The sequence below is a fragment of the Uloborus diversus genome, chromosome 6 (genome assembly GCF_026930045.1).
Source record: "Uloborus diversus isolate 005 chromosome 6, Udiv.v.3.1, whole genome shotgun sequence".
Lineage (NCBI taxonomy): Eukaryota > Metazoa > Arthropoda > Arachnida > Araneae > Uloboridae > Uloborus > Uloborus diversus.
This window is the reverse complement of record NC_072736.1, coordinates 82795660-82814596: the sequence shown is the minus strand read 5'-3', so window position 1 is coordinate 82814596 and position 18937 is coordinate 82795660. Positions and strand designations below refer to the sequence as shown.

At 33.0% G+C, this 18937-nt stretch overlaps 1 protein-coding gene across 1 annotated transcript in view; it reads right to left on the bottom strand.

Moving 5' to 3' along the window:
• Positions 1–18937, bottom strand: part of LOC129224443 (succinyl-CoA:3-ketoacid coenzyme A transferase 1, mitochondrial-like) — a 70692-nt gene that overhangs the window by 35793 nt on the left and 15962 nt on the right. The window contains exon 4 of the mRNA XM_054858898.1: positions 6082–6174. Within this exon, the coding sequence (XP_054714873.1) occupies positions 6082–6174 (93 nt within the window). The remainder of the gene's footprint in view (positions 1–6081; positions 6175–18937) is intronic.

Below are 18937 nucleotides of genomic sequence, written 5' to 3'. Positions count from 1 at the left end.
CTGGATAATTAACAACTTGATCTTCTTCTATGACTGTATCAATGGATTTGTATTCCATGATTGCACCAGGAAGTTTCAATTGAATCATGTTATTGATTCGATTGACGTCATCATTCTTTGGGGCTAAGATAGCACGTTCGCAAAGCCAATCGTGATTCCTGAAATTGTTTATAATGTTCGGGAAAACTTTTTTCTCAAGATCTTCTATTGATGACTGTAGTTGGCAGAAGTTTTCTGGATCAACAGCAAGTTTGCCGTCGCCCATGTCCAAAAGTTGTTTGGCAAAGTTGCTGCAAAATCATCTCTAAGTAAATGCACACGCATATTAGTCGACAGTGTAATTTTCTTCACATGTCTCCAGAGAGCTGAATTTTTCAGGCATGCTGCCAGTTCGTCTGCTAGTGTTGATCTTGGCATAACGGGCAAAGTTTGACGGAAATCACCCGCGAGAAGTACTGCAGTTCCACCCATCGGACGCTGATCGTTTCGGAAATCTCGCAAAGTACGGTTAAGCGCCTCAAGTCCTTTTTTATGGGCCATGGTACATTCATCCCAAACAATGAGTCGGCATGTTTCCAGCACAGTTGCCATTCCAGATGTTTTTCCGATATTGCAAAGGGGGTGTGCAGCTAGGCTTAAATTCAACGGCAGCTTAAGAGTCGAATGCGCAGTGCGTCCTCCATCGAGAAGTGTTGCTGCAATTCCCGATGACACCAAAGCCAATGCAATATCATTCTTCATTCGAATTTCAGCGAGTACCAAATTGAGTAAAAATGTTTTTCCTGTGCCTCCTGGAGCATCAAGGAAAAGGATTCCCCCATTTCCACTTCGCACGTGCTCCATAACTGTGATGTACGCGAGTCGCTGATCATTTGTCAGTAACTTTTTCTGAGTCTCAACATTAATTTGCAACGCGTTGACGTCATACTGTATTTCCCGCAATACGTCAATATCGATTATATTGATGCTAGTACGTCTAGGAGAAAATAGCCCTAGTTGATTTAGGTTTTTTTTGCTAATTGAGATACACGTATCTTTGAGTGATATTAGTGCTGCATTGAAAATGTCTTCTGAATACTGTATATCCAGGTTGCTGGCTCTGCGTGCTTGAAGCAGTATGTCTTCGCTCATACTCTCTTTGTGTTTCTCCCAAAGATCTTTCGGACCTGAAGGAGCACAGGTTGTCAAAATAATGGCAAATAGAGTTTGTATTTGGTCAGCACGCCGTGTTTCAGAGGCTTCTGTTAATGCATTGTCCCAGTGATGATCATTTTCAAGCATTCCAAGTTTTAAACAAACTTCTCTATATGTCTGATACTCTTGACCATCTATGGTTTTGATTGCTTGGAACGATGTTGGTCCTTTGATCACGTGAAGCAGCATTCGTAAATAGTAGCATTCACCATGATTTGGGTGAACAGTATACACGCGGCCCAACGTGCCAGTAGAAAATATTCCAGATATCGAAGAATGTCTTGCACCTCGTTTTCTTCTGCTAAACGTTTTTGTTTATTGGTTCCAAGTGTAATACTGCGGGACTTCGTGATAAAGCAATGTTTTAGCGAATTCATCAGTTGAACACAGTTGGAAAAAAGCGGTCAATGTTGTATTCGGTGGACTTGCAGCTCTCAGGTGTGCATTCTCTTCCGTAAAGTAGACTCGTTGACCATTTTCCAAGTGAACATTGAGATGCACAACAGCAGGAAACCTTTCATGAATGTCAAAACCAAATATTCGCCACACAGCTTCGTTACTGCTTATATAACGTCCCATTTGAAATTGGTCGACTTCATTGATGGGTGCATTGGGATTTGCAAGCCCGAAAACTGCCATATCACTACCTTTATTCACATATTTACATATGTATTTAATTGATTCACTGAATTGCAGGACTCTACATTGATATGCGCATTGAATGATTTTGAAAGCAAAGGAGAATAAGGCACAATCCATTTGTTATTAATTTCGATATCAATGTTATTGATTTTGATAGTTGTTGTATACCCTCCGTCATCAGGTTTTCGTCGTCTGTACAGCGGATAACCATCGCCACCGATTTGTGTTTCTTTTAACAGTTGACGTGGATAATTTTTGGTGCATCTACCGTCTTTCATGCATGGCGAATGAGGGTTGTGGGGCCCACATGGGCCATGTATCATATTCTTTTTGATAATTTCAAATAGCTCAGGATCTTCTTCTGGGTTTGGTAGTTCAGCACTAATGAAGTCGTCGATTTGAGTTGGAACAATTTTTTCCACCAACCAAATTAAGACATGAGCGTGCGGTAAACCTCTCTTCTGCCATTCAACCGAATACATCCAACAGCGAGTTTCTCCATATATATGATTTTTAGTGATAATATTCATGAAGCGGATCAATTTTTGCTTAAAAACTCTCGCAATGACATCATGTCGATGAGACGATTGCTGGCCAGGCAGAAGTAAGTCTTTTATTTCAACCCAAGATGGGTTACATGTGAACGTTATAAATAGATCTGGGCGTCCATATTTGCGTATACCAGTATACGTTGCTGGAAGTATAACCATTTGTCCAATGTCAGCAACTTTTTTTTCATTCGCGATTGTATCGCGTAAATGAATGTACTCTTCGGCTCGGAGCTTCGATTGATTGTAGCGAATGTAATCTAGTCGTTCACTTTCGACTTTAGCGTACATATCAACGATGAATTGTTGAAAAAGCTGCCGACAGTTCAGGAGATGATTGGATTGTTCGGCGCGAATCATTATACGGTATGCATAAAAATCCATACAACTAACTTTTTTCGTTGTGGTAGCACCAGTGGTGGGATTTGTTTGATACAATTCAAAATGATATCCATCTTCTCCACGAGGAAACAGAATTGGATATTGAAGTGCATCGTACGATCGGTGTGTTTCAGCAACACGTTGCTTCGTTTGATCTCGTTTGCAGATGACGATATCTCGCCTTGTAATCTCTGTCCCGACAATTACAGCTGCTACTTCAGGTGCCATAGGAGCATTAAATCTCCTTTCATGCTCATTGGACGGCTTTTTATCTGCCCTGATAATTACTTTGAAATCGTCAGATCTCACACCATCCAATGCAGATTTAAAATCTCTGATCAAGCTGTTGTGTTCGTGGAATAACTCTCGTAAATCAGCAATAATATTGCGATCTGTAGCAACACTTAATGTACATCGTCGGTCAATTTCGGTCTCTACATTATCCATAAAATAAATTTGTAAAAATTTGGGATTTTCCTCTGGCATTGGAAGAAGGGAACCAATTTGATGATAGACCTGGCCTTGTACTTTAAATGTGGGAATGAAATTATTATATTGTACAATATTTGTAGCTCCAAATGATGTCATTTGAAAGCACGAGTTATATTTACGAATGTGTTGCAGAAAGTGTTTCGACGCCCGTGTAATTCCAGTCACGTAGGTTAGAAGTGGCTCTGTTGGTTCAGCAAGCGGTGGCAAATTTACTTTGCCATTGGAGCAACACATACCAGGAGTCTCTTTTTGAAATTTCAAAGCGCGACAATGTACGCAAATTGTAGACATTGGACCAATGACAACATCGCGATGCATTTTGTAATCAAAGTCCTTTTCATAGTTAAATGCCGCTTTATTGAGATCTATTCTAGTTTTTGTTTGAGAGTGCCGTAAGCGTTCAGTTTCCTGTCATGCGTCGCGCTCTTCTGGGGATGCAGCAGCTCTTGAAGTAGAAACTCTAATTCGTTCACTTTCCAGGCGTGCCTCTCTCTCTTCAAATGTTTCCGCAACTCTGCTCGCAGAGATTTGCAATGCTTCTCTAGAGTATCTACCAATGCTTACTTTTTTACGGGGCATTTCAAATGATAATTTACTATTTAGAAGCTAATTTTTCTTTAAAATAGTAAAACGATATTTTTTTAACGTTGGAAGATACAAATGTTTACTCCTCAAAGAAATATTAAAGTCACTTTGAAGACGAAACTAAGCTTGACAACAATGGCGGACACATTGAAATTTTTAATCTTAAGGATGATAATAATGCTTAAATTTGAGAAAAAAAAACTGAAAAAATATATCAAATCGAAAAAGTAATATATCATTTTGAAGTGGAAAAAATGCCAGAAGAATGTTTGCTCTCTAGTAATCGGATGGTATGACTTTTAGGAGATATTCGTCTATACGTATAACCATCTGAAAATTTACTAACATGTCTCTTATGAAGAAGAGAGTTCCATAAATTTTGAAAATATCAACAACAGAACGTGCAAGAAAATAATTACATTTTTGGCAAGGCTGAAATCAATTTGAGTGTCCCATTCAGCGTTGAATTTATACCATTCCGGACGGCATTAAAATAATTTTCAATATTGCTGCATATTATGAAAAACAATACGGGTGTAAAGTAAAGTATTTTTAAATAAGACTAAGCTACTATACTTTTTAAACACATAAAACGATCAAAATCTGGATACTTATGAAGTGGAAAAAACGTTCAGATTAGAGTTAGAATGAGGGTTTCAGTTTTAAAATATCATCAACAGTCCCTCTAAAAATATCTATCTGAATAAGGAAAATATTCATCCCCCCCCCCTCCCTTCGGAATAAGAAAAATTTTCAAAATAACATCAACATTCTGTTTTTGGTTTTGGTTTATCCCCAGTTTTGCCGACACTTCAAATTTCCTCCCGCCTTTAATATTTTAATATATCAAAAGGTATGATTAAATCAGAAAACGGGGGGAGGGAGACGTCAGCTAAACTGGGAAGACACCTTTTTTTAACCCCAGCAGAATAGGCACAATAGCTTCAAAAAAATTCCCTTTTTAATGAATTCTCGAAACGTCATCTTAGAATATGGACGTCAGTCCCTCAAAATCGACATCAACCATTCTGAAATAACGATAACGGCTCATCTAAAAATCTCCATTACATTAAAATTAGTAAACATAGTAAAAATCTTCATTAATACAGCTAAAATCCATGTCTTCGGCCAGCTAACAAAAATTAAAACGGTCTGTTACTAATTTTCGTCAAAAAGATATTGTCGCCAAATCATGAGATACTTCTAGTCACCATAACGTGGAGCTAAACATTTTCATCCAAAATGTTTCCAAAATGAGTAGTAAAATTTGGCAATTGTTTGAAAATGTGTAAAAAGAAAAATTTATGGAAGTTTTTGTGCTCTTTACTGGATTTGCCTAATTTAGTTTATGGTGGATTATTTTACGTCTTGAAAAAAGTTTTAAAGATTCTTTTAATGGCGATATTTTGTTTACATGGTGAAAGCTGAGAAACATTGGCTTCAAAAACAGCGACAGTTGAAAAAATTGCACAAATGTATTCGCATAAGCTTCTGAAATCTTTGCAAAGAGTTTGGCGAGATTTCTACTGGTAGATTGGATCATGAGTCTGATCAGCACAAATAATAAAAATATAACAATAATTTCATTAAAGTTCCATTTAAATGCAAAATAATCAGCCAAATCCTTTTATTATCAGCCAATCTTGTGAAAACACGGTGATTTAAGATTTGACTTCAGAAAAGTCTCGAACAGTCACACGAAACGCAAAAATATTGAAGAGTACAACAATTCCAGCTATCAACTGAGAGTTGAGATGATACACTAAATAATGAATTGGGTTGAGGAGAGCCTTCGAACATGGAACGAAAAAAGCTCATATCTCGTTTTTCATACAACTTAGAACTTTCTAACAGATGCCATCTTCAGCAGAAAAATAAGCACTTTCGATGGACACATAATTTTAATATGTGCACGTATTTTTTCACTGTCATATTGAGGCATTTATGCAAAAATTTGGACAAATTAGAATAAAAAAGGAACTAAAAATCGGATTTTTTTCGAACTGGTCTACAAACCTCCCCAGGACCAAGAAGAACAAACGGTGAAAGTTTCAGCCAAATCTGCCGGGTAGTTTCTGAGATCTTAGGGAACAAATTTACCAAACTCCTCTTTTATATATATAGATTGTATATATGCTACTGTATTGGAATATGTGTTAAAAACCAAAGGCTCTGGGGGAAGGGCGAGGGGTAGACCTGGTTTGTAAATACAAGAGCAGAAGAGAGAATCAAAACTTACTTGAGGAACAAATTCTAATTCCAATTCTCCAGCTAAGTATTGTCTTTGAAATTCTGCATTTTCTCCAACATAAGAGGAAATCATTCGCTTTATCTATAAATAATAATACAAAACATAAAATTCATCAAATGAATAAACATGACATCAATAAACATAATAATGAACATCAATTTGGCTCATTATAAATTGATGAAACTTTTGTGATCCGATCCAAAAATTACAATTCAAGATTTTTTTTTTTTTAATCCCAAAATATACAGCGTCACACTTTATACCTGGTACTTTGAATTTTACAATGACCAGGGCTCCCAACACATTTTAGCTTCAGAAAAGGGTAAAAGAGGACCATTTTCAATCAAAAAGGGGACTAAAGAGGACCAGTTAGGATCAAAAAGAAGACCTTGGGAGTACCACTCATAGTTAAACCCAGGGAAGCACCAAAAGGCAAATTAGTTGCCAGCTGGGCTAAATTCATGAAGATAATTCGTAAATTAACTATAATAATGAGATATACAATTCTTTTATCACCTGTGAAACTGATCTTTTTATCCATTGAATAATATTATTTACTCAAATATTTGGATGGGGGAGGGGGGAGCACTTAGTTCAGCACTTAAGGCAGTCTCTTTAGAACTAAATAGGCATAATGATACATTTTGACTTGAACCAGGGATGCTGGTAGTCTCACTGAAGGATAGATGAAGCTGCGCTTCATCTTTATTTAGTTTAAAATTATTTTTATGTTTTTCTGCCTTGCAATGCTTCTTAATAGCGTTATCATACATCAAAGAAAAAAAAAGTTATTCTCTTTTTGTTTTCCCCAGTCTCTAATTTTGTTCCCATCTTCATCAGTTTCATCTATTTGCTGAGAAATTTGCACTTCCTCACAGGGTTGGCAAAAACCCGGGTTTTTTTAAAAAAGCCCATGGACCCAGGGTTTTTTGTTTTTTTTTAAATAAAACCCAAAAAACCCAACTAAGGCTGGGTTTTTTAGAAGAAATGTGGGTTTTTTTGTCTTTTTTTAGGGGAAAGGTGGGGTACTCGTAGCATATTGTAGCATAAGTATATGGACAAAGCACAAAAATTGTCTTGATAAAAAAAGCTGGAAAATTCAGCGTTTTCTGAAGAAAGGTATAAAAGATGACAAAATTCAAGAATGGAGAAGTTTCAGATTTTTTTTAGTTTCCATGATTACCAACAGCCATGATTGGCTTTTTTGAACTTTGCCATGATTGGCAAAGTTACTTCTTGAGAGATAAAATCTATTGTTTATTTGTTTGTTTTTAATTTCGACATTTTTTTTTTGTATTTTACTTTATTGTATTTCATTTTGTTATGCAAAACTACTGTAGAACCTCAAGTAGTTTAAATCCCTTTTTACTGAATTCCAGCTTAATCAAGACATTTCTTTGAATTTTATGTTGCCTGTTTTTCTATTTCTGTGTACAGAGTAAGAAATATTAAACTTTTTCGTAATATAATGAAAATACTGTACATCCTATTCCGTTTTCTGTCCGACCATTTGTAAAACCTGTTAATTTCTAAAAAATATACCTTATTTATTCAAGTTTTGTGACGTGTTAGTTTGCAGAAAATAATTCACATGAGAGCCTTTTAGCTAAAGTAGTATCCTTTGTACAATCTGCAAATATTGAGAAAATCTGACGTGACAGGACTTAGTCAAGATAATTTGAGTTCCTTATTGACCAGTTGAAGGAAAAAGGTTAAATATATTTATTTAAAATCTTTGAAGCATTTTTTAATGCCCTTAAGAGTTAAGAAATACTATTAAAGTTCAAAATTCATTTTTTATGTCCATTGCCTATTGTGAAGAAGAAATAAAAAAGAAGTTTAAATTGTAAAAGTATTTAAATTAACTATTTTTAAAAAAAAAGTTCTCAGAAAATTTTAAAAAACCCAAAAGTGGGCTAAATAATGGGTTTTTTTAAATGGGTTTTTTCAAAAAAACCCATTGGGTCCAACCCAATTGGGTCCAATCCGGCCAACCCTGCTTCCTCATGACTCACACAGAAACCTAAAAAATATTCTTTTGATTTTAAAGAAAGCTACAACTGAGTTTATAATAAAATTATTTTATATTTGAATTTTAAATTTAATCTCTTATCACAAAGTTCATACCATTTGGGAGAAAAAATTTAAGCACTTTTCAAGAGTAAAAAAATATTTTTCAAGTTACTACCCTTAATTTGCACTATAAATATTACATGCAGATTTCATTTAATACTAACATATAAATAACAGAAAGTAATATTAAAAGTATAGGAAAACAAACTGCTTTTTCTACAAGAGACACTTTGATAAAAAATTTACGGTATTGAAAGTTTTCCTAAAAATATCTGAAATGCCTAATCACAAAGAGAAGCAGATCACATGAGGCTTAGTCTTGCACTTTTCATATTCAAAAATCATAAAACTTAGATTTAAAAAAAAAAAAACCTCCATGATCGCGAGGCCATGAGTGCTTTGAACTTTTATGGAGGGAATATTTCCCCTCTTTAGCAGGCATCATGAGATTGAAATGATGTACATAAATTCAACTTTATAAAATTTTATAATTCAAATTTGTTTCAAATACAAACAGTTAAAATATTATGCACTCAATTGTTTACATTTAATATCCCCCCATATAAAAAACAGCAATAACCGAAAATAAGCTAATAGTAATTAAAATTAAGTTTGCAAAACTAGAAATTTGAATTAAAAACAAAAAATTATTAATTTTTTAGTTATTTAAATAAAAATTAAAACATGTTAATCTAATGTAGCATGTCAAAACAACTTCAAATTGCCAAAAATATAAAAATATTTTTTAGATGCAAAACGATTGAAAGCTCAGATAAGCAAATTTTCACGAACAAAGTTCAAATTTTGGCATATTTCCCATAAAATAAATTAATTTACTTTCTACTAAATTAAACATAAAACATGCTAATCTAAGGTAGCATTTGAGAAAATAACATTCGATTGGGTAAATAATTTTAATATTTTCATGATGCAAAAAGATTGAAATTTCAAACACTAAAACTCATTTTCCGCGAAGTTCAAGTAAGTTCAATGTTGCCATAGTTTCCAAAATAAGTACTTCGTTAATTATTGAAATTAAACGAAAAATAAGCTGATCTAAAGCAGTATATGTTAAAATAACTTCCTACTGTCAAAAATATCAAATTATTTACAAGATGCAAAAGGATTTAAATTTCAAACGCGAGAAGCAGTTTTCCGTGAAGTCCGAGTAAGTTCAATGTTGTCATGGTTTCCAAACTAATTTCTTCGTTAATTACTGAAATTAAACGAAAAATAAGCTAATCTACGGTAGCACATGTCAAAATAACTTCCGATTGTAAAAAACATCAAAATATTTACAAGATGCAAAAGGATTGAAACCTCAAACACGAAAGCAATTTTTCGCGATACTGCATGTGGAACATATGTTCAGAAAATTGCACTAATGAAATGCTTTTAAAAGAATTACAAGCAATCTAAAGTATGCTTTAGATTGCTTGTAATGATTTTTGAAAAAATTCAAGAATAAAGAAACTTTTCATAATTTTTCAAAACTTTCAAGCACTTGGAAAATGAACTTTTTTTTTCAGGAACTTTTCAAGGTTTTTCAAGGGCGTAAAATTTACGAACATATGCGCCTGTAAAAAAAAATGGCGCATGCATCACAAGATTACTTCCGATTTCATTTGCAAAGGGATTACAGTCAACACGCGACAACTCTAAGTCCCAAGGGACCGGCTAAAACGTTCCCGAGTTATGGGAAGTTTCCACACACAACAGTCTCAAGAGCTTGGGATCCAATGAAAACTTTGAGATGAAGGAATATTCGAGTTATTGAGATCCAAGATCGGAAAGTTTATTCGTTATTGTAAACGTGAGGCTGAAATTCGGAGAAATATCGGTAGCATCCTACTGCGCGATTCGACGTCATAACTCCTCACCCAAACCTCTTTTTAATGGATTTCCTTGCTGCAGCGATTGAAGGAGGAGTAATGACGTCAATCTGAAGTGAAATAATACGGGAAAGTCAGGTTAAGGCGCCGCGGCCGCGTGTTTGTGTGTACAGTATCTTTTAACGTAATGGAAAACTTTTAAAATCTAATTTTTAAGTAAAAACAATATAAAAGCGGACTAATCGGACCAAAATGCTAAAAAGCGGTCTAAAGCGGACTTAATCCTAAAAAACGGACTTTGGCGGGAAAAGCGGACCATTTGGGAGCCCTGAATGACATTAAAAAGAACTTTCATTTCATAGAAAATGACTGATTTATAATAAATAATTTATTTGTAGTACAGAAAAAAATTCCCATGTTTGCAAATTATGATTAAAAATATGATTTTAATTTTACCTTTATTTAGTTTATTATAAAAAGCTACTTTTTGAAGTAATTTAATCACGTGATTTTATTTAGGTATTAAATTAATCATGTCTTAACCCTCATTATAATTATTTCTTTAATCATTTAGAAAAAGGTCTGGATACATATAGTAATATAATAAGCTTTACAGTACATCAGTGGTGCAGCGAAGGTAGGATTTTGGGGGTAAAAACAGCCCTCGGAGGCTTTGGTTTTAACATTATTGACAATCCTTTTAAAGTCAGGGGTCGATCCAGCGCCAAATTGGGGCCGCTTTGCGACCCCTTCACAAAATTCCGCATGGCAAAAGCGGCCCCATTCACAAAATTCAGCGTCGTAAAAGCAGCCCCTTCACAAAAATTTATAAAAAGGCAGCCTTTTCACAATATTTTTTAACCGCAAATGTGTACGCATCTACGCGGGAGCCTCTTCCACCTTTCCCCATCTTATCTTTTTGCTTGCTGCGTGAGGTGTTTTTGCTTGAGAGCGTCAGAGGGGGGACGGGAGAAGGACACTTGTGATTGGTAGCTTGTTTTCAGGTTAATCCTAAATTTTACTTTGATTACGCAATATATATTTAGTATTAATTTGTGTTGAGTTTCAAAATTCAATTCTAAAATAACTTTACTTAAAATAAAATTATTTTACATGCTGTTTTTATATTTTTATTTGTTTTGTAGATCTTGATTTCCTTACATCGGACATGGTAAACGAATTTTTCGCACTTTTGATGCTTACTGTACCTTGTTAAGAGGCAAACAAATAAAATTTCTTATATATTTATTAACATCATTAAATTGCAAAGTTTTAAACGAAATACCTACTCTGTAAGAACGTCAAAAGTCAAAAAAATAAACGCTGAATGCTGGTGCAGTATTATTTTGGGTTTTAATTACTTTTAAGTTTTTCAAACACATACATGGAATCTTTAATGAGTATTTCACTTCTGTGTTAAAAAATATGTGATATCTTTGAGTCTGTTCATATTGTATTTATTAGGAGTTATCATTACGTTCAGCAGCATGTGCAATTTTCATTGCTCTTAAAGTATTTGAGAGGAGCAAACAGGAAATCTGTTGTGAGACTTTTCACCTTAAGAAAGTGTGCCTTGCATATGTATATTTGTAAAAAGCAATAAATGTAATGTATGTGTCAAATTACGAATAAAATGTTAAGGGTCTTACTTTCCCCTTCCCCCAGCGCATTTTCTCTTGTCAGCTTTCAGGTATTCTTCAAGAACTTGCAATCACCCCTGAAACCTATCTAGGGCTTTTCTATAACGATACGACAGCTAAAAATGCTTTAATATAATCTTTTCCAAGAAAAAAATCACGAGAAGGTCTTTTTTACAAAAATAAAGAAAATTCACAAAAATATTTTGCTTTTTCACAAAAATAACGAAATTTCACAAAAATATTTTGCCTTTTCACAAAATGGGGACCCAAAAAATAAAACCTGGATCGACCCCTGAAAGTAGTTTATACTAGTGATGTGCCGAATCGTTAAAAAAGTAGATCCGCAGACATGGATCATTAGTGTTAAGATCCGCGGATACAGATCTCAAAATTTTTTTACCCAATTCAACTATCCAAGTGTAAAATTTGTTATGGAAGGTATTCCCATCAGATAATGGCAGTTTCTTCAAAAAATGTCAACTGCGGTAAAAATATAATCAAGACTATGATTTACTGTTTAAAGAAATCTCCATTAAAATTGAGGGAGAGTTGGAAGGAATGGGCCAGTGATGCATTGATGCTTAGATGGAATGTGAAAAATTATTTCTAGCTTGCTTGGTAGATGTAGGATACAGGAACAAGAGTGTAAAGCTGCTGCTGGACAGGCTAGAAATAATTTTTTGCATCTTATTTCAGCATTAATGCAGCACTGACCCATTCCACCGAACTTACTCCAACCAACAAAATACAGAGCTGGGAACACCTTTACAAACAGTAAATACAATAGAGAATTTAGTCTTACTTTTTTGGAAGGATGCCAGAAAAACAAAAATGAAGAATAAAAGAAACCCCAAATCAATAACAAAAACTAATATTAAATAAAAAATTAAAAAACCAAAACATGTCCCAGAGAGCTGACCTCATATTAAGATGAATTTCGCAGGTCAGACTACACATTTGTTAACAAATATGAACTGACAGCAGGTAAAAATTATTGAGCTTTTTCTCCTTATATTCAGACTATGAAATCGGTACCAATCACGCGTATAAAGGCTTAGAATTGCATTTAAAATTGACTTAACAAGATTATAGCTCCTACTCTATATCAGTTGGAAGGTTCAAATAAATATCAAATGCAGAAAACTTCGTTCTTTCAATTAGGGCCAACATTTTTAACGTACGGGTAAATTTTTACTACCCTAATTGTGAAAAACGTTAAGTTGGTTTTTAATTAATATCTCCGGTAATTAAAAGTTCTACAAAAATGAGGCCAAGCTAAGAACACTTTTGATCAAGTCACCTTTTGAATGAAAAATGAACTATTAAAATCTGTTTATCTGTTTAGGAGCTATGATGCCACAAAAAGACACACTGATACACACTTTTAAAACTTATTTGCCCTTCCTTTTTGCAACAGGGGGAGAGGGGATACAAATTGGCTTCTGAAATGATACCTCAAAAAATTTAAATAGGGAATAAAACCTAATTTAAACAGAATTTAAGAGTCTTTTATTCAAATATTTAAATATTTTTAGAATAGAAATGATCCGTTTAAGATCCGCCAAAAGAGTAACGGATACGGATACAGATCTGTATTTCCCCTCGGATATCCGCGGATACGGATATCCGGAACATCACTAGTTTATACACATGTAAGGAGTATTTTGCTCAAACAGCAGAAGGTAATTCTAGCTGCATTGTTGCTATGTGTAATCTTAATGTATGTGAGTTAGTTATTTATTTTTTCCCTATAGAAAGCTATATTTATGAGGAAATGAAATTAAGATACTTTATTCCTAGTTGTTCAATTAATCATCAAGAAATTGAGTTCAGATATGAACAATAAACATTCATTAATGAATAATTCATAAAAGCGTGACTTTTTAAAAATAAAATTGTTTTCCTTACCAAAAGCATTTGGGGCATTCCACGGTATTTTGGACATTATGTAGAGTCTGTAACGTGACCTTTTTTTGCCATAACTTTTTAATTTACCATTTGATTTGCAAATTATTTTAATTTGAGCTGGTGTCTTGGTAGGAAAAGATCAAAATAAAATAATATGCTAATCAAACAGTAAATAAAAAAGTTATGGCAAAAAAGGTCACGTTACGGACTCTACATAAATGTCAAAAATACCTTGGAATGCCCCATTTACAATAATAAACTCAGTTTAAACCAAAATGCTGTTTATTTTAAAATTTTTTTTAAAAAACTAATCCTGGTTGCTGCAATACACAAGATAAAAATAATTTTGCTATAGGGATTCCAGTGGTAAAAAGCTGAAATTATACATGAATAAATTATGCATAAAATCCGTTATAGAAATAAATATATAGTACAATCTAAATATTTTAAGGTCATACCCTATTTGAATATAAAAATAAATGCAGTTATTTCTATCTAGTTAATAAGATTGCTAAGTAACAAAAAATATTTTTTATTGCATTAAGTCAAATTTAAACAACATCCAAGATTTAAGATATTTACTTTTAATTGCTTATTGTTAAAAATAAATTAAAATCTTTGGCTTAAAAATTCTAAAAATTTGTAGGCAAAATCAAGCACGACAGAATTTGATGAAAAATACAAATGAAATTTTCAAAATTGAATTTCAAGCATAAGTATCTATTACTGGTTATGCTTTTTAGTTGTAGCACTTCTTTAATATTTCTTTGACTGTGGAAGGATTTGTTTATTTTTCCCAGAGCTCAAAGTGTACCATGTTTTACTGCTAATTTTGTCATAGTGGAATTCAGATGAATGCATGTAATATAATAGCTATTTCTTAAATGTAAATAACTACCTTATTTTTTAAAATTACTTTTCATTAGTGAGCTTGCGCAGGATTTAATTTTTTTCCCACTGATGTGTTAGTCTCAAAGCAATCTTGAATATAACACTTGTTCCTTTTCATTTTAAAAAATACACCCAGCCTTTTACTCTTGCGGGTATAATGTATTTCAGGAGACATAAAGGAAATTTTCAGAAGTAATAGCACAAACACCACTTTCCAGAAAAATTACAGAAGGAGCTTGTTTTGAAATGTAAAAAAAAAATAAAAAAACGGCAAGCTAACAAAGGGTGGTATATAATTAGTAAGTGCAATTGTGTCTCTCACAAATTTGCAAGACGCGTGTGGCATGCTGACTGAAATTATGAGAAACTTAGTCTATTTCTTACACTAAGTAAGTGACTGGTACTTTTTCACAATCAGAAAGAATTTTTGAAAATCTTATGCGGACACCACACAACTTTCTTTTACATTCATTAATTATCATTTTAAAATCTTTACTATTAATGAAGTTTTAATCTGTGTGTCCAGATCTCTGTCTGTTACCCGCATAGTGCCTAGACCGTTTAGCCGATTTTCATGAAACATGGCACAAAATTAGTTTGTAGCATAGGGGCAAGCGCCTCAAAGCGATTTTTTGAAAATTTGATCTTATTCTCCTTCTATTCCAATTTTAAGAATCTTTAACTGAGCAAATTACCACAACATGGAAGAGTAAATTATCTCAGCATGGACCAGCAAATTATCACAATATGGAAGAGCGAACTACCATAACATGGACGAGCAAATTAACCTAGCATATTGGCGAGAAATTCATCATCCATTATTTATAAATATGCAGGCGAACCAAATGACCTTTTAATTTTCTACTGCGAGCAAAGCCGTGCAAGTACCGAGAATAACTCAACAGAATGGAAGCGTGTGCTCATGTACTCGCGTTAGAAGCAATGCTTCTTTAATGAATAGTTTTTTGGATGGTTTTTTATACTCATAAAAGTTTGGTAAACATAGATAATTGAGCTTTCAAACAAAAAAAAAGATTATGTTTTTTAATATTATGTATTAATTATGTATTATTTAAGATTATGAATTTCTTGCCATATAAAAGTACGGCAAACATAGGTAATTGGGTCATTTTCGTTATAGGTACATAAGTCACTTGGATTATTATAAATCTTGGTAATAATTTTTCATGTTGTTCATTTAATGCTATGTTTGTCAAAGTTTCATAGAAACTCTTTATTTGGAAATATCATACGTTATTTTGCTTTTTGAAAACTCCTTGAGCAGGGATGTATTTAGTCTTAATGGAGTCCTAAGCTATTTCACACATGGGGTCTCTTTTGCAGTACAAACAACTTTTAAGTTGGTGACAAGAAAGGCCATTTGTCAATTTTTTCTTTAATGTATGTCTCATTTCTTTGATTCATGAAGCCATGTTTTGTGTGCGCAGGCCCTGATCTATAAATTTTGGGATTTAGCTGCAGGGCCCTTCTACAGTGTATATTTGCAACGCTATAAATCTTAGGTCAACGCTTAGGCCCTTTGGCCCCTTAAAGACATGGGTATGCTAGATTAACTTTTGAAGGGAGACAAGGGAGTGATTCAGAGAACCCCTTTAAGTGAGGTATAGAATATCCCCAATTTTAGGGTGTCCAGAATTTCTCCCCCTTGGGAAAGTTTTGAAAATTAGACAGGAGTGCCCACAAGCCCTTAGAGCAAGGGCGCACCCCCTAAATATTGCAAAGACACCCCCTCCCCCATGATCAATAGAAAAAAAATGTGCTTTAAAAGAAATGATGCACAGATTTATAAAACAGTTAACAAGAAAGTAACATCCAGTAGACCGCAAGACAAACACTGAAAGATGCCTAGAAATCAAGTTTTGTTTACCACAGTTGGTAACTAGGAGAAAATTTGTTTTCCAGTGGCCTAGAAGTATCATATATCAGAAAATTCAATGTTCCCATGAAAATAGTTGCACATTTTTTTTAGAGGCCGCTGAAGTTGAGTTGTTCTGGTAGCAATTTTTGTAATTTCTTCGAGTTTCTTTTGAAAATTTTAGTATTTTTTCAACTTCAAAGTAATTTTTCAAAATTTCAACTTTTTCCTTTATTTTTACATTTTCTCGCTTTAAATTTTAGCAGTAAAAGATATATATTGCTTTGATAAGTGAAAGATTTTAGAATTTAAAAGTGCTGAAAATGCCCCCTTGAAATTTTAAGGCAATTTTACAAGCTTTGTCACAAACATTGAGAGGCTTCTAGTAAATTAATGCATGGCTGCTTTAAAATATTAACCATTTTTCTACCAAATATATCACGATCATAAAAATTAAATGTAAAAGTAAAACAGTAAATTTAAAATTAAAAATAAAATCTTGCAAATTACCCATCAACCATACTGATATCTGAATGTCTAGCATTAATGATGATGATTAATAAATTTAAATTCGGAACTAATTTCAGTCACTGGCAAAGTCACTTGAATATTGCTCATTCTCAATTTCATCCTTGCATTTAATTGTGCTTTTACTGCCACCATAACATGCACAAACAACTAAATAAAATAGTTTGTCTCTTTCGCAGGAACATTTGCTTGAAATATACTAAGTCTTTTTCCATGAAAAAGATACTAGCTTCAGCATATTTTTTGGCATGTACATATGCGAATGCAGCTGTGTGGTAATACTGTGAGTAATACAATGGGTTGTATAAGTCAAAAAGAGATTGCTACTACTATAATATACATTTTCTAAACTATTTTCAAAACCTTGAAAGGTATTGCAATCAAATATTAATTTTCTGATTCAACATACACATGTTGTATAGAGGAATCATAAAAGATATATATACATATAATTTTTAAGTTACGAAAAGTGACATAAAAATGTAACGAACTTTGAAGAAATAGGAACTCAATGTCAACTTATAAGCAGAATTTAAAATAATATATGTTAATTGATAAAATTAACTGCAATTAGCATTGCTACCAAGGTGGTGCCGAATGGGAAGATTTTAGAGGAAAAACCCCTTCCATTGGAGCAATAATTAAATAAACAAATAGTTTTACTTTTAATTTTGGTTTAAGTTAGAGTTACTACGTATGTTTCTACGATATATTTTACCCCTTCGCAGCTAAATAAAATTAAGCTGGAGAAAATCAGTGATGAAAAAACTGTTGAATCAATCTGGCAAAGCTAAGCATCTAAGGTAATATTTGTATTTATTCTGTAAAAAAATAATAACTAAATCAAAAGTAATTAAAATAAAAGTTATTCCGTATATTTCTGAAATATATACTATCCCTTCTCAGTTAAAAAAAATTTAAGCTGGAGAAGTTCAATGATGAAAAACTGGTTGAAGTTCCTTCAACCAGTTAGCTTTACCAGATTGATCTGGTAAAGCTAAATACCTTAATACTTTTATTTATTGTGAAAGGAGATTTTAGATCAATTTTGACTTATGTAAAATGTAGCGAGAATAAAAAAAAGAAAACTATTCAGGCTCGTCATTTAGGGGGGTCAGGAGGGGACAATAGCCCACCACCTCTGCTTTTGAACAAATGATGTATTCACATATAAGTAAGCATGAGTTTTGTGATTTCTCGATAAATTTGCATTATGTTCCCTGGAAAATTGGAAATGACAGGCTTGGCAGTTTTCCTTTGGTGTATGATTTAATTTTTAAGGAATTCCTGTTTAATTCATTGATTGTGATTTTTATTGAATAAACATTAATGCAAGATACAAAGCGATAGTTGTTCACTTTTTCCAAAATGTACAATTTTGTAGAAAATTAAGAACTTTGTTAAAAGAAGAAGTTTGAAAAATTAGTGCACGTTTTTATCCCCAATAAATTACTTAATAAGTTTCATCAAACATTTTTTAAACTTTATTTTCGTTTCATTTATTTTTTTAATTACAATTTTTAGTTTTTGGCATTGTTGCCATGTATGGAAAATTCCTTAGAACGAATTTTCTTGAGAAATCCTAGTCTTGGGCCTAATTGCTACAAAGGAAATAAAAATGATGCTATTATTATTATTATTTCATAGACTAAAAACTGAGTCCAAATTTTAAAATAGAAATAATGTTGGGACCAGTGGTTGGAAAAGCTACATTTTTTTTGTTTTTTGTAGCGAACTGCAACTACAATTAGTTTGTTACAAATGTAGCTAATTATAACTACAACTACTTCTTTTTTAATGAAGCAACTACAAACTACTTTTGAAATGTTGTTGCTATTTTTAAAAAAAATAAAAAAGCAAACACACACATCATTTGAGGATTAAACGAAAATTTGCTCAAATTAATAAATTAGCTCATTTGAACATGTCATAGTACTTAGAACTATCATTTCTTCCTTTCTTTTCTTTTTTAAACCATTTTTACTGAAATATGCTGTAAGAAAGGAAGAAAAAATTGAAAAATTTAAATGTTTACAATTCGGCTATTCGAAAAATGTAAAGAATCAGTCATAATTTGATTTAAATTTTACATTGGC